This window comes from Mesoplodon bidens (assembly GCF_964165515.1).
Source record: "Mesoplodon bidens genome assembly, chromosome: 8".
NCBI classification, from domain to species: Eukaryota; Metazoa; Chordata; class Mammalia; order Artiodactyla; family Ziphiidae; genus Mesoplodon; species Mesoplodon bidens.
In genome coordinates, this window is record NC_138165.1 from 74,328,723 (window position 1) to 74,346,600 (window position 17,878).

At 37.1% G+C, this 17,878-nt stretch overlaps 1 protein-coding gene across 6 annotated transcripts in view; it reads right to left on the reverse strand.

Annotated features, from left to right (window-relative positions):
* Positions 1-11,159: 11,159 nt before the first annotated feature.
* Positions 11,160-17,878, reverse strand: part of HECW2 (HECT, C2 and WW domain containing E3 ubiquitin protein ligase 2) — a 412,125-nt gene continuing 405,406 nt past the window's right edge. For all 6 annotated transcript variants that reach the window (XM_081242425.1, XM_081242421.1, XM_081242422.1 and 3 more), the window contains one exon: positions 11,160-17,729. In XM_081242425.1, coding sequence (XP_081098551.1) covers positions 17,618-17,729 — 112 coding nt within the window. In that variant the 3' untranslated portion in view covers positions 11,160-17,617. The remainder of the gene's footprint in view (positions 17,730-17,878) is intronic.

A 17,878-nucleotide genomic window follows, 5' to 3' on the forward strand; every position in this document is an offset into this window, starting at 1 on the left:
AGTGGCTGTATCAATTTACATTCCCACCAACAGTGTATGAGGGTTCCCTTTTCTCCACACCCTCTCCAGCATTTATTGTTTGTAGTTTTTTAAATGATGGCCATTCCGACTGATGTGAGATGATATTGCATTGTAGTTTTGATTTGCATTTCTCTAATGATTAATGATGTTGAGCATTCTTTCATGTGTTTGTTGGCAATCTGTATATCTTCTTTGGAGAAATGTCTATTTAGGTCTTCTGCCCATTTTTGGATTGGGTTGTTTGTTTTTTTGATATTGAGCTGCTTGTAAATTCTGGAGATTAATCCTTTGTCAGTTGCTTCATTTGCAAATATTTTCTCCCATTCTGAGGGTTGTCTTTTCATCTTGTTTATGGTTTCCTTTGCTGTGCAAAAGCTTTGAAGTTTCATTAGGTCCCATTTGTTTATTTTTGTTTTTATTTCCATTTCTCTAGGAGGTGGGTCAAAAAGGATCTTGCTGTGATTTATGTCATGGAGTGTTGTGCCTATGTTTTCCTCTAAGAGTTTGATAGTGTCTGGCCTTACATTTAGGTCTTTAATCCATTTTGAGCTTATTTTTGTGTATGGTGCTAGGGAGTGATCTAATCTCATACTTTTACATGTCCCTGTCCAGTTTTCCCAGCACCACTTATTGAAGAGGCTGTCCTTTCTTCACAGTACATTCCTGCCTCCTTTATCAAAGATAAGGTGACCATATGTGCATGGGTTTATCTCTGGGTTTTCTATCCTGTTCCATTGATCTATATTTCTGTTTTTGTGCCAGTGCCATACTGTGTTGATTACTGCAGGTTTGTAGTATAGTCTGAAGTCAGGGAGCCTGATTCCTCCAGCTCCATTTTTCTTTCTCAGAAAAATGCTTTGGCTATTCGGGGTCTTTTGTGTTTCCATACAAATTGTGAAATTTTTTGTTCTAGTTCTGTGAAAAATGCCAGTGGTAGTTTGATAGGGATTGCCCAATGTTACCACTATTTTGACTTTGGTCACAACAGGCTCCTGTTGCCTGTTTCTAAGCTTTATACTGATGGAGTCTTACAATATGTCCTCTTATATGTCAGGCCTCTGTCTACAGGACTCATCCATGTTGTTGCTTGCAGCAATAATTGATTATTTTTCATCACTGAGTTATATTCCAGTGAATTGATATAAACACAACTTATTCTACTATTGATGGACAATTGCATTATTTCCAGTGTTATTAATAAAGTACTATGAACATTCTTGATTGCGTGTTTCGGTGGGACATAGATACTCATTTCTGTTGGATATCCACTCAGAAGTAAAATTGCTGCTCATAGCTATTACAAATGCTTCTGCTTCTTGGATGAAGCTGACATGATTCTATTCCTAACTCTCTAGTATCTCAGGAAGATGGGGTTCTCATGTCTGGACACACAGTGGGTGAAGTAGACTCTCCTCAAAGGATAGAACAGACTCTAACAACTGGCTCAAGAATGTGATTGAGGCAAATGGACCCACTGAGAGAGAAGTGGGTCATAGCAAAGGGAAAAACATTTCCCCTTTGGTCAGAGCCACAGACACCTCCAGCAAAGGGGCTACTAATGTCTCATCAAAGCAGGTCCATGTTTTGAATACCAGAGCAGGACTCTTTCATGTAAGGAAGTGCCCACCTCATGTAGCAGGTCAAACACCAGACAATTACCACCACAGTTATCAAATTTTGAGCACTTTTTATACGCCAGTCATAGTACTTCGTACTTTATAGAATGCAGTAGTTAGGACTGTTCAGTTGTAAATAACAAAATCCAACCTGATTATTAACAAAGATTAATTCATTTAAATAATAGTTCTTCATTCTGAGATTGCCTTTCTCTTCATGTAGGTGTTAAAATTTATTACACTTCATATAATAATGATAAGAGTGGATGATAATTGCTAATTGTTATTAGTAAATGTTCCTTTCAACCATATGTAAAGCTCATAACACTAAACCATTCCCCTGCCCCCACCAACCAAGTCTTTTTCTTTTGGGTTGTATATGGGGCTGAATTTTATTGCCACATGACACCCAGGTGGGAAAGCTACTGCTTCACACCATTCTCTAAAACCTGGGCATTTTCATTCTTTTATCCAAGAATAAACCTAAGGGTCTCATCAATATCCTATTTATTAATGTAGCAAGAATGTTAGGTGAGTTTATATGACAGTGATATGTCATTATTTACTAAAGTCCATGCTTTATTCAGATTTCCTTAGCATTTACATAATGCCCTTTTTCCATTCCAGGATCCTATCCAGGATACCGTCATGTCTCATTAAGCTCCTCTTGGCTGTGACTATTTCTCTGTTTCTCAGGGTTTTCTTGGTTTAGATAACCTTGATAGTTTTGAGGAGTACAGGTCAGCTATTTTTAGAATGCTCCCATACTGGAATTTGTCTGATGTTTTTCTCTTGGTTGAACAGGGGTTATGGGTTTTGGGGAGACCACAGAGGTAAAGTGGCATTTTTATCACATCATATAAAGGGAACATACGATCCACATGATTTATGACCGTTGATATTGGCCTTGATCACCTGGCTGAGGTAGTGTTTGTCAGGAGTCTTCAATGTGAAGTTTCTCTTTTCCCCTTCCTCATTCTATGCTATGCTCTATGGAAGGGAGTCATTCTGCACATCTGACATTTGAGGGTGGAGTATCTACACAAATTACTTGGAATTCTTCTGCATGGAATATTTCTCTCTTCTTCATTTATTAATTATTTGAGCATTTATTTATCAATATGGACTTATGTATATTTTATATGTTGTAATAGAATTCTGTACGACATTTTTTTTTTGCTCAAGTTGTTCTAGATTTGGCCATATGGAGCCATTTCAGTTGGCTCCTTTACCCCTTTGATATATTCCCATTGTTGGTGCTTTTTTTTTTTTTTTAAGTATTTCCTTACTTTGCAGCACTACAAGATGCGCCAGGCTCATCTTGTATGTTTCCAGAATCAGTCATTTCTCCAAGGAGTAGGGCTAATTTTTTTTTTAAGACAAATGTTATTCTCTCTTCTGTAACTTTTTTTTTTAATTAATTAATTTATTTTTGGCTGCGTTGGGTCTTCGTTGCTGCGTGCAGGCTTTCTCTAGTTGCAGTGAGCAGGGGCTACTCTTTGCTGTGGTGTGTGGGCTTCTCATTGCGGTGGCTCCTCTTGTTGTGGAGCATGGGCTCTAGGCACGTGGGCTTCAGTAGTTGTGGCATGCAGGCTCAGTAGTTGTGGCTTGCAGGCTCTAGAGCGCAGGCTCAGTAGATGGGGTGCACGGGCTTAGTTGCTCCGAGGCATGTGGGATCTTCCCAGACCAGGTATGGAACCCATTTCCCCTGAATTGGCAGGGAGATTCTTAACCACTGTGCCACCAGGGAAGTCCTAGGGCTAATTTTTGAAATATGATTTAATATATATGATTTATATCTTAATTAAGGACCTTAGCTCAGGACAGGTCAAAGTCAGCTAGAAAACATTAGTTTACTAGTATGTACGTGTACAACCATAACCACACCCAAACAGTGTGGCTTGTTAGAAAAGATCTATACATACCCTCCCACCACAAAACTATTGGCATTTCTGCTTGGTTCCAAGATTCAGACAGCCTGTTATCTTCATTCCTCCTTAAACATCGTTATGAATGTTATAACAGACAGGTTAATTGAAGATGAGAGAAAACAAACCCAAACATTTTAGCTCCTAATCATCAGTAGTATTGTATGAGGAAGAGATTTTGATGACATAGACATTGCTATTCAAACCAATGAGTGCACACCCCAAGATACCCGTTTCCAGCAAGGGGTCAGACAAAATCAAAGAGGAATCTTATTGGATCATCACTTTTCTTTTATATCTGGGGCAGTGGGCAAGCAGTTGTTATTAAAGCTAATGGGAAAAAATGTCTATTTTCAAATAAAACCAAGTTTGATGATATATGAAAGTTTACTGGAAAGTAAATGAAGTATACATATGATTTTGTATTGGTAGGGCTGACTTAAAGCTATGTTTCTGTATTTGGAGGGTCCTCTATCACTATTGGTGATTTGGTGCAACATTTAAGAAATGACAAATAACATACAAGGGAACTCCCATAAGGTTAACAGCTGATTTGTCAGCAGAAGCTCTACAAGCCAGAAGGGAGTGGCATGATATACTTAAAGTGATGAAAGGGAAGAAGCTACAAGCAAGTTTACTCTATCCAGCAAGGGTCTCATTCAGATTCAACAGAGAAATCAAAAATTTTACAGACAAGCAAAAGCTAAGAGAATTCAGCACCACCAAACCAGCTTTACAACAAATGCTAAAGGAACTTCTCTAACTGGGAAACACAAGAGAAGAAAAGGACCTACAAAAGCAAACCCAAAACAATTTAAAAAATGGTAACAGGAACATACATATCGATAATTACCTTAAACGTGAATGGATTAAATGCTCCAACCAAAAGACACAGGCTTGCTGAATGGATACAAAAACAAGACCCATATATATGATGTCTACAAGAGAACCACTTCAGTCCTGGGGACACATATAGACTGAAAGTGAGGGGATGGAAAAAGATATTCCATGCAAATGGAAATCAAAAGAAAGCTGGAGTAGCAATACTCATATCAGATAAAATAGACTTTAAAATAAAGAATGTTACAAGAGACAAGGAAGGATACTACATAATGATCAAAGGATCAATCCAAGAAGAAGGTATGACAATTATAAATATATATGCACCCAACATAGGAGCACCTCAATACATAAGGCAACTGCTAACAGCTATAAAAGAGGAAAGCGACAGTAACACAATAATAGTGGGGGACTTTAACACCTCACTTACACCAATGGACAGATCAACCAAAATGAAAATAAATAAGGAAACAGAAGCTTTAAATGACACAATAGACCAGATAGATTTAATTGATATTTATAGGACATTCCATCCAAAAACAGAAGATCACACTTTCTTCTCAAGTGTGCATGGAACATAATCCAGGATACATCACATCTTGGGTCACAAATCAAGCCTCATTAAATTTAAGAAAATTGAAATCATATCAGTCATCTTTTCTGACCACAACACTATGAGATTAGAAATGAATTACAGGGAAAAAAAAACAGTAAAAAACACAAGCACATGGAGGCTAAACAATACGTTACTAAATAACCAAGAGATCACTGAAGAAATCAAAGAGGAACTCAAAAAATACCTAGAGACACATGACAATGAAATCAAGACGATCCAAAACCTATGGGATAGAGCAAAAGAAGTTCTAAGAGGGAAGTTTATAGCTATACAAGCCTACCTCAAGAAACAAGAAAAATCTCAAATAAACAATCTAACCTTACACCTAAAGGAACTAGCAAAAGAAGAACAAACAAAACCCAAAGTTAGCAGAAGGAAAGAAATCATAAAGATCAGAGCAGAGATAAATGAAAGAGAAACAAAGAAAACAATAGCAAAGATCAGTAAAACTAAAAGCTGGTTCTTTGAGAAGATAAACAAAATTGATAAACCATTAGTCAGACTCATCAAGAAAAAGAGGCAGAGGACTCAAATCAATAAAATTAGAAATGAAAAAGGAGAAGTTACAACAGACACTGCAGAAATACAAAGCATCCTAAGAGACTACTACAAGCAACACTATGCCTATAAAATGGACAACCTGGAAGAAATGGACTAATTCTTAGAAAGCTATAACCTTCCAAGACTGAACCAAGAAGAAATAGAAAATATGAACAGACCAATCACAAGTAATGAAATTGAAACTGTGATTAAAAATCTTCCAACAGGGGCTTCCCTGGTGGTGCAGTGGTTGAGAGTCCACCTGCCGATGCAGGGGACACGGGTTCGTGCCCCGGTCCAGGAGGATCCCACATGCCGCAGAGCGGCTGGGCCTGTGAGCCACGGCCAATGGGCCTGTGCATCCGGAGCCTGTGCTCTGCAACGGGAGAGGCCAGAACATTGAGAGGCCCGCGTATCACACACACACACAAAAAAAAGTAAAATAATCTTCCAACAAACAAAAGTCCAGGACCAGATTGGATTCACAGGTGAATTCTATCAAACATTTAGAGAAGAGCTCACATCCCTCCTTCTCAAACTCTTCCCAAAAATTACAGAGGAAGGAACACTCCCAAACTCATTCTATGAGGCCACCATCACCCTGATACCAAAACCAGACAAAGATACAACAAAAAAAGAAAATTACAGACCAATATCAGTGATGAATATAGATGCAAAAACCCTCAACAAAATACTAGCAAACAGAATCCAACAACACATTAAAAGGATCATACACCTTGATCAAGTGGGGTTATCCCAGGATGCAAGGATTCTTCAATATACACAAATCAATCAATGTGATACACCATATTAACAAATTGAAGAAAAAAAAACCATATGATCGGGCTTCCCTGGTGGTGCAGTGGTTGAGAGTCCGCCTGCCGATGCAGGGGAAACGGGTTCGTGCCCCAGTCCAGGAAGGTCCCACATGCCGCGGAGCGGCTAGGCCCGTGAGCCATGGCCGCCGAGCCTGCGCGTCCGGAGCCTGTGCTCTGCAACGGGAGAGGCCACAACAGTGAGAGGCCCACGTACCGCAAAAAAAAAAAAAAAAATTAAAAAAAAAAAACAACATATGATCATCTCAATAGATGCAGAACAAGCTTTTGACAAAATTCAACACCCATTTAGGATAAAAACTCTCCAGAAAGTGTGCATAGAGGGAACCTACCTCAACATAATAAAGGCCATATACGACAAACCCACAGCAAACATCATTCTCAATGGTGAAAAACTGAAAGCATTTCCTCTATGATCAGCAAGAAGACAAGGATGTCCACTCTCATCACTATTATTCAACATAGTTTTAGAAGTCCTAGCCTCAGCAATCAGAGAAGAAAAAGAAATAAAAGGAATACAAATTGGAAAAGAAGTAAAACTGTCACTGTTTCCAGATGACATGATACTATACACAGAGAATCCTAAAGATGCCACCGAAAACTAGTAGAGCTAGTCAATGAATTTGGTAAAGTTGAAGGATACAAAATTAATGCACAGAAATCTCTTGCATTCCTATACACTAATGATGAAATATCTGAAAGAGAAATTAAAGAAACACTCCCATTTACCAATGCAACAAAAAGAATAAAGTACCTAGGAATAAACCTACCTAGAGAGACAAAAGTCCTGTATGCAGAAGACTATAAGACACTGATCAAAGAAATTAATACCAACAGATGGAGAGATATACCATGTTCTTGGATTGGAAGGATCAATATTGTGAAAATGACTATACTACCCAAAGCAATATACAGATACAGTGCAATACCTATCAAATTACCAATGGCATTTTTTACAGAACTAGAACAAAAAAATCTTAGAATTTGTATGGAGACACAAAAGACTCTGAATAGCCAAAGCAGTCTTGAGGGAAAAAAGCAGAGCTGGAGGAATCAGATTCCCTGACTTCAGACAATACTACAGAGCTACAGTAATCAAGACAGAATGGTACTGGCACAAAAACAGAAATATAGATCAATGGAACAGGATAGAAAGCCCAGAGATAAACCCACGCACCTATGGTCAACTAATCTATGACAAAGGAGGCAAGGATATACAATGGAGAAAAGACACTCTCTTCAATAAGTGGTGCTGGGAAAACTGGACAGCTACATGTAAAAGAATGAAATTAGAACACTCCCTAACACTATACACAAAAATAAACTCAAAATGGATTTGAGACCTAAATGTGAGACTGGACACTCTAAAACCCTTAGAGGAAAACATAGGAAGAACACTCTTTGACATAAATCACAGCAAGATCTTTTTTGATCCACCTCCTAGAGTAATGGAAATAAAAACAAAAATAAACAAATGGGACCTAATGAAACTTAAAAGCTTTTGCACGGAAAGGAAACCATAAACAAGACAAAAAGACAACCCTCAGAATGGGAGAAAATATTTGCAAATGAATCAATGGACAAAGGATTAATCTGTAAAATATATAAACAGCTCACGCAACTCAATATTGAAGAAACAAACAACCCAATCCAAAAATGGGCAGAAGACCTAAATAGACATTTCTCCAAAGAAGACATACAGATGGCCAAGAAGCACATGAAAAGCTGCTCAACCTCATTAATTATTAGCAAAATGCAAATCAAAACTACAATGAGGTATCACCTCACACCAGTCAGAATGGGCATCATCAGAAAATCTACAAACAACAAATGCTGGAGAGGGTGTGGAGAAAAGGGAACCCTCTTGCACTGTTGGTGGGAATGTAAATTGATACAGCCACTACGGAGAACAGTACGGACGTTCCTTAGAAAACTAAAAATAGAATTACCATATGATCCAGCAAACTCACTACTGGGCATATACCCAGAGAAAACCATAATTCAAAAAGACACATGCACCCCAATGTTCATTGCAGCACTCTTTACAATAGCCAGGTCATGGAAGCAACCTAAATGCCCATCAACAGACGAATGGATAAAGAAGTTGTGGTACATATATACAATGGAATATTACTCAGCCATAAAAAGAAACTAAATTGGGTCATTTGTAGAGACGTGGATGGATCTAGAGACTGTCATACAGAGTGAAGTAAGTCAGGAGAGGAACAAATATCGTATATTAATGCATATATGTGGAACCTAGAAAAATGGTACAGATGAACCAGTTTGCAGGGCAGAAATTGAGACACATATGTAGAGAACAAACGTATGGACACCAAGGGGGGAAAGCAGCAGGGGGTGGAAGTGGGGGTGTGATGAATTGGGTGATTGGGATTGACATGTACACACTGATGTGGATAAAATTGATGACTAATAAGAACCTGCTGTATAAAAAAAAAAAAAAGAAACGTTGACATGGTTTCCTGATTGAAACTGGAACGACAGTAAATCTTCACAAACGGGTGAACAGTTCTTTAACCAACAGTTAAAAATGGTTTGTTTTGTTGTTTTGTTCTGGGAGAGGCAGGGAGAGGGATATGTTGGCAACGTCATGAGAAGGTTCAAGAATTTGGATTTGCGTTCCATTTTCCAATGCCAACTAAATACCAACTAGACATGAATTATTATACTATCCAAATATTTTGTGTTGCAAGAGGTAGTATTTTATAACAATATTATAAATTGTCAGAGAAATATATATTTGACAATGATTTATGGCTTGGAAATTGCTGGCTTTTCCTTTCTAAATGAACAGTCAGTTCATTAAACTGGACATCATCTAAACATCTTTTGAGATGACCTATAATGATGGGGCAAATAAAATAAGTGAAATTCATTTCTATCAATATACACATTATATTTTTATCAGATATTCTCATTTCAATTTATTATTGTTACTCCAAGGTTTACTTTGGTTGACAAATGGAATCCTAGTCAACCTAGTATCTATTTAGAAGAAAGTATCTGTTTAGAGGGAAAAAAAGTCATTAATAAAGTTTTTTGATCAAGAAAAAGTGGAAAGTATGAAGAAAAACGCTTTTCCATTCCTTGATAAAGGGGTTAAATGCTTTCTGGTTAAAGGGTGAAATAAAAAAACATCAAGAAAGACTTCCTGGGGGCAAGTAGCAGGATGGTGGGAACTATGCATTGTTAAAACATTCACTAAGTAGGTTTCAGGTTTTATTAAAACAATATAATGAAGGTAGATAAATTTACCATAACGAAAGCACACTGAGGTCAAAGGTTACACAGGGAACATTATGACACAATAACCAGGAAGTCAGTGTCATAGATTAATCTCTTGCTCTTCTCTTTCAATAATAATGTCAAACTTTAGTCAGTTATAAAGGATGAGTCTTTGCTTAACTGTTCTCATGTGATACAGGAAATTCATTTCTAGTTTAAAATATAGAACAGAGCTTAATGGCACATCTGTTTCACAAAATCTTGACATGGATCCTCAACTTTATGAATTAACACGATGAACTGATTTTCAGAATGATACTGGTGGGTTTCCCTGGTGACACAGTGGTTAAGAATCCGCCTGCCAATGCAGGGGACAAGGATTCAAGCCCTGGTCCGGGAAGATCCCACATGCTGCAGAGCAACTAAGCCTGTGCGCCACAAAAACTGAGTCTGCTTGCGCTCTAGAGCCTGCAAGTCACAACTACTGAGCCCACGTGCCACAACTACTGAAGCCTGTGCGCCTAGAGCCCATGCTCCACAACGAGAAGCCACTGCAATGAGAAGCCCGTGCACCGCAGCAAAGAGTAGCCCCTGCTCGCTGCACCTAGAGAAAGCCCATGCACAGCAACGAAAACCCAATGCATCCAAAAATAAATAGATAAAATAAATTTATATATATAAAAGAAAGATACCGGCAAACACAGATCATTTTCAAGCACATCATTTAGTGATTATCTGCCGTTACAGCATATATTTGCCTTTTTCCTTTCCCCATCTCTTCGTATTAACTGCCATATCACAGTAATGTTTTATTTGGTCAGTTCATTTATATTACCAATCAAGTATAAAGTAACATTACTGAGTAAATCAAGGGTTCCAAACTGGGGGACCTGCAAGCAAATTCAACCTACAGACATATTTGCTTTGATCCACCCAGTATTAAAGAGATCTAGAAACGCCATATAAAAATTTAGATTTCTGGATTTCTCTTGATAAACCAACACTGGCCTGAGTCTTTCAACACTGACCTGAATCTCATGTGACTCGAATCTGCTGGAGCAAAATACTAGAATGCCTCCTTTAGGTAAACCCCACCACACTCTGTTGCTTACACCCAGCCAGTTTCATTCATTAAATACCTACTTGGCCCCTGCAGGCTTGTGAATATGTGACCCCTCGATTAGACTGATGTGGGTGGTAGTGGTGGTGGTGGTGTGCATATGTGGTTATGAAATAAGCATGCAACCAAGATGGTTTAACAAAGTCTCAACCCATGTGACTTCAGAGATTATGATTTGTGTTAATTCATTTCTTTAACATTAATTTATGGCCTATCAAATAGTAAAATAATCTTTTAGGGATAAACAAAATAGATTCCTACTTATAAATATCATGAAAAGAGAACTTCCTGTATCCACAAAACTGCATACTAATCCCATGAGACCTTTATCCCTACTTTGTTCTCTTCCCTCTTGAGTTTTTTCCTCCCCAAATATATCACAGAAAAATCATAATCTATTTTTTTAAAGAAGATTTATTTTGGATTAAGTGATTTCATGATGCAACATGGTTTTAAACAAAAATAGAGATCAGTATGAAAATAAAACAAATTGTACACATTAAAATATCTTTCCCTCAAAGCATTTCAGAGTCATAAAAAAATACAACACAAAAGTCAGGGGTTCAGGTTAGGATAAGAATACAGAAAACAAACAACAAGTCTACATTTCAGAGTCCCAGGCTCCATTTACTACCACCCACGATTCATTTCTAGGATGTCAACAGTCCGTATTATTTGCTTGGGAAAAAAAAAAAAGATGAAATTGAAATATAAGGTGAAATGAGAGCTGTATAATTTCAGTGTCAATAGCAAATACTTCCCATTATTATTCTCTATTAAAAGTCACATTGAATAAATATAAAGCTTAAATCAACTCAACAAAAATAGAAACATAACTATTAATTGTGACATGGTGTAACAGACACAATGGGTGGAGTTGGTGAAAAGAAATTGGAAGGCTTAAAAAAATACACGACCCATGCTCTACGTCTTAGAAATAAATGTGTTTTTCTTTTACAGAGCCTTAATATTAAAAAGTAAGCATTATTATAAAATTAGATTAATACTTTCAGTAAGAGGCAAGAGAGATGCATGTATTTTTATTTATTTATTTTGGAATGCCTGCATCCCTATTATAAAAACATGTAATCTTATGCACTTTCCAACATATAACAGCCTCCATTTTACGTATGATATCATATAAAGAAAAATAGGTTGTAATAGCATCTTTTAGAGCATTAGGGTCCTAAAAGAACATTCATTTTGTGTGTTTCTTGGTTAGTCCTTCCAAGGTATTTCTTGAACATTATCCATCCTTTTTTTATAGAAGGTGATAGTAACCAAGAGTTTACTAATGGTTCCTTACCTGCATCAGTAATACCTGATACAGTTTGAATCATACACTATACCTATCAACACTCCTGAGGGCTGTAATATCTTAAAAGAAAACTGGGTAGAAAGATATCACCTGCCCGAGGCCACTAGATGTAAAAATCACATATTTAAATTTAATTCTCCTGTGTTCCCCAGAAACCATACAAGTAGGCCCTTCCAATTCTGCTGAACTGTTCGATCACGAAAGCGCAATAAACTACCTAACAGATTAAATCTAAGCAAATGTATTTCAGTCTTGATGAATTTCTCAAAAAACTGGAAACACTTATTAGGTCTCCATTTGCAATTCAGTAACCTAATTCTTAGGTTTTTGCTTTTTAGATGAACAGTCAACATTTAAGTTACCAGTAGAAACCAAGAAAAATGTCTCAAAAACGATTGTAACATCAAAGAATGTCTGCTAAAAAACAAATTAGGCAAAATAAATGTGTCGAGCCTCTCTCATTTTTCCCATACAAAGTTCAGTAATAGTAACGATAATTCTTAAATTAAAAATAGTCCACAACATAATTTAATGCTAAATTGTTGAATCTCCAGATTGAGCTACGGTTAGCTTTAATACTTTGGGGCTAAGTTCTGTTTTGCAATACAGAAAATGTTATCAACCTACTTAAGTTATAAAATAAGGGTATTTCCCACCAGGTAGATTACCAAGCAGTGCTCTCATTAGGCAGCACGGCCTTCTTCTTCTCTAAGTCAGAAACCAAAGTATATGTTCCTACACCCACCAGCAAGCCCTAAGATGATCCTTCCATCTTGGTTTTAACTTCCCCTCTGCTACAGCCCTGTGGACTGCTCTGATACGGGGAGTGCACACACAGTAAGTATACCCTTTGTGCCAGCTCCTTGGGATGCAGTTACCACTCCTGAATCTTGAAGGCTGGTCCATAATTAGCACTACATTCTTGTCAGGGGTTGGGGAGGGAGGGAGGCACCACTGCTGGGCTCCTCTTTTCTGATTTTTGTTTCTATCATCCTTCTAGTGGGCAGCAAGTTGTTGGCCTTAAGCCACAATTCAGAAAGCTTGACGTCTCTGACATTTCTTTGCTTCCATATTAGAAAAGCAAATCTATCTAGAAAACACAAGCGAACTAGAAAGGTAATAGTTTTTGCAAAATTAGGATCTAACTGAAAGTGACATTCTCATTCACTTAAACTCAAATTTTATAGAAGGTGTCTAAGATTTACAGTGTTTTCATTCATCAATTAAGTCAGAAAGAAGGTAAGAGAGCACAAAAGGGCCTGAAAGTCAGATTCAGTTTGAGGATGAGGCATGTTCTTTATTTGCGTTTTTTCTACGCAGGGTGATAGGTATCTTGTAATGATGGTATAGCATCATTTCACCCTCAGTGGGGATTTTCCGAATTGGGTTGGATTGGAAAAAAGACTTTAAGGCTATTCGTTATCAGATGTTTGCCTTAGAAGTAGTCAAGTCATAAACACAATTTGTGCAGATAGAAAAAAAAAGTTGGAGGAATGTGAGGAGGTCAGAGAGGAAAAGAGAAGCTGCAGTAGTTCCTTCACCCACATCACTGGAACTCAGCTATCAGGGTTTTCTAGATCCATCCTTGTCCAAAATTAAAAAATAAAATCAGGCTTCTAATTAAAGTGTTTTTTCATTACTTGCTTCCAAATAATATTTGAGAAAACTAAACTTACTGTACTATATAAATCCACCAAAAGCAATCAAATTTTGCAGTTTGTTTTTCATTTCTCATAACAAGTAGTAAAATGGAAACATTAAGAATATGGGGAGTTTTTCCATGAATATGCTAATTTCTTCATGGACTTTTCAGAAGGTGTCACATTTTAAGAGGGTTTGAAAAAATCAGAGTTTGGGTAGACAAAGCAGCTCGTAAACTTCACTGAAATTGGACTAGCCTGGTAGAAACATTAGTCTCCACATTTCTCGAGATGAAACCTAGAACTGTAGCTGTAAAGTACTAAAATTAATCTCACAAGCCACCTGTGAAAATCAGCCTCAACCCAGATGGGACCTGATACCTTCTACCCCACAGAGTGTGAAGATCAAGAGAGACTAAGCACTTAAAAGCGCTTAGCAACTCTAAAGCGCTGTTCAAACATATTCTACCGTTACCGTTAATCATTTGAATGCAGGTTTTTTTTAAACTTCTGATTGTTAGGCAAGTACAACAAATTTTCCTTCATTTATTACAGAATTTCTACTTAATTATAAACACAATATATGGTAGAAAATTGTGACCGCACTTCTTTGACCAAGATCCACTCATTTTGTGCACAAGAAAAAAGTGTTGACCCCAGTGGTGGATGGGCTCAAGGATTGGGATTTTTCACACTGAAAACCAAAGGTATATTGTAGTGCAGATGAAGGGAAACTACTGAACGTAATTTTGGCATTTTTTGGGTAATGTGAAGATCCTTGAGTTGGTCCTTCACAGTTCAGCTCCCCACCTGCACACTTTAAACTCTGTGTGTAAACACACTCTGGGCTTCCGCACTTGACCAGTATCATCACACTGTTACATGCCAGTAGTTACCAACAGAAAGAACATTTATATGATTTTCTTTTAGCCACAGCATCTCCCATGTATGAACCCTTCACTGGAACCCCCAGATGGAGCAAGCCATTCTCTCCTCATTCCTTGACTGTAGAACATACCAAATTTTATTTAAAATACTTTTTTTGAAACTTGGTGTCTACTTCACTAGACTGTGAGCTTCTTGAGGGCAGATTTTTGAATCTTGTAGCTCCATCATCAAACACAGTGGCTGGCACAGAGTGAATGCCAATAGTGGGCCTCTTCTCTCACCTAACAGAACTTCTGCGTACATATTTGATGTATCGTGACTGTCTTTTATAGTATAAGATGGTACAGTATAAGCATCACTTATGAGTTTCTTAAAGAAAACAAGATCAGACAGCCAAATTATCTAGGTTCAGAGTTCAGAAGAAAATATTTACAGATATTTCTATTTGTAGAGTATATTAAAGTCTAATTTATTCTGTGGAGATGTTATTTAATATTTTAAGTAGTTATTATTGGACTCTTTTGTTTTACTAATGAATAATAATAGATCAGTTATCATGGTGTTCTGATGTGAGAGGTCCATCTTGGATAATTCCCATTTCTGAGAATGGTAGCAGCTAGACGATTATACTGGTATTTGGAAAGAAGCTGGATGCCTTAACAAAGAAGTATATTTGCTAAAAATAATTAAAGAGAGATATTTTATTTCAAATCTCCTTTACCTAATAATGTGTAACATGGTAACAAAGTGTCATAAACCAAAATGCAAGCTGACATGGTCTATGAAAATATTTTTGAAAGAAATGCAACCTTCTATATCAGCTGCTTAGAGAATGCCAGCTCTGAAACATCTTATATACCATCAAAAATGTGTTTTTTTTTTAAAAAAAAGCATGTTATACTACTTTTCCTTATAATGAAAAAAATACAAGTAAAAATAGTTTGTAAGATTAAATATATACTTATATTCATGATAAGTAGGTACAAACTAACATTTCCAGTTCAAATTTTTTTCTCTTTCTTTCTGATACAATTATAGTACACAGATAAATCTTTCCTTCTCATTTCCAGATTTCTGTAACCTTTTCCCCAGAACGTTTCTGCACACCACAGTACTTGCCTTTAGAGCAGGAATGTAACATGAGTGGTATTCCTCCTGAGGGTCCCAATAGTAAATGTAGCTTAACCAACAGTGAAATCAGTTCTGACAAACCACCTATGAAAACCATGCATTTGACCTCCATAAAATGTAGGATTGCCAACACCTCATAATAGGAATTCCATGGTTGCTCATAAATATAGTTCTCGAAGAAGTATTTGGGCAATGCCTGTAATACCATAGGCTGGCAAACCAAATGTTTAATCCAATGATTTTATTACCCTCAATTTAACTTCACTCTATTGAACACCTGATTAGTTACGACCATAAGTCAAGAAATAAACAAGGATGTGGAATAACCCCAAAGCAATAAAAATGAAGAACACCCTCTGATAAACTAAGCAGAAATAACTTTAGTGACGTCATGCAGTTTCTGAGATGTCATAGAAAAATTGTTTCTTAATATTGATAAGAAAATTATGCATCAGTGAAAATGTAGGCTTAGAAATATAGTACTGAGAGTTTCAATTTGTGATGTCTTCACTGATGAGGGAAAATGGAATTCTTATTACTGAAGAGAGCTGATCTCTTGGGTGTTGCTGATGGCTCCCTAACTGAGCTTAGTGTTTAATGATGCTGTACAAATAAAAAGCAGTGGGGGAAATACGAAATATATGTATTAAATGCCATCCTGAAAAGTATTTGATGGATGGAAGAGAGTCTAATGCATTTTAAATAAATGCATATCATACTATCACATAGAGTGAATCTTAAAAAATTATTACTTAGATGCACAGTCCTTGTAGTGGTAGACATGGCACTGTGAAGAAAGTTTGATTTAGAAGCTATTTTCTATTATACTTGTCAAGTGATGGAGTTGCTGTTAGTCATATTGTAATGTCCCTTCAACTTTGGTACATTCAGTGCAAAATATTTTGGGGAATTTTTTTTGTACCTTTATAAATATAAAAGGCCCTTTTGTTCCCTTTGAGAGTGCTTAAACGGATACATATTAGCATGATGCCCTAGTAAGCATGGAACACGAAAATGGAACAGACGATACGTACAGTATGATAGGTAGGTTCTTATATACATCTTAGAGAACATAAATATAATGAACTTATAAAAAATAAACAGAACTCACTGTGTACTTTTTCCTGATATGCTGTGATTAATTGCTAGTTACTTTAAAACTGTTTTCATGCATTATAAAGCATAAAATCTGTCATTAGTAATTCACTGAATAACAGTTTGTCTTCGGCCATAATTATACACATACCACTTTGCATATACATTGTCACAGACCACCTTATTGCAAATCTTTAAGGTTACCTCATATTGACTTGGTTTCATTTTTCACTGTGTCCCATGAAAGCTGAAACCTATGGTGCACACCATGCAGGCACTCATAAGCAAGAAAATGAATATTCTGTTATAACTTAGGGCTTAAATGAATGTATTTTCAGGAGATATATTTGTTTTTATTATATTATTTAACTTGCACTAATTTGGAGATTGGGCCAAGTGCTGCCAGTTTGGCTTGAATCATGTTCAAAGGTAAGTTTCAAGATTCTCCTGAGTCTCTAAAAGTTATCATGGAGTTGATCATGTACAGGTTCATCTTTGTCTTGGAACATAACAAATGGAAAAAAGTTTGGCAGTCAAGAACTGTTGATTGAAAGATTGTTGGGTGGTTCCCTGGGCATCAAGCTCACCCGAATCCTTCCAAGAGTACTCATCACCACTATCCAGTCGCCAGATGTGACAGAACACGTGTCCCTGGAAAATAACAGCACTCAGCTTTACTCTAATGGAAGTATACTCTTGAAGCTTCCAATATTCAGCCATTCTTCTAGAGGGCAGCTTCTGGAATTGCCTGTCTACACGGAGCGGGGCATTGTGCCTCCAGGTCACTCAAGTCCAAAGGTACTGGTCTCTTCAACTGCTGTCAAGAGTTTTTCATAAAGCATGGAGAAGGATGGGTACGGAGGGAGATCCAGACGGTTAAAACAAGTGTGAGCTCTGCAAACAGAAGAAGCAGTACAGAGTTCAGAACGCTTTGAGTGAAACAATATGGTTTCTCTGTGTGTCTGCCTGTGCTTGTCTTTCATATTCAACTGGGTTTGTTGCCAATTTTCACATTCCTTTTGGAAACACTTTGAAAACGTTTC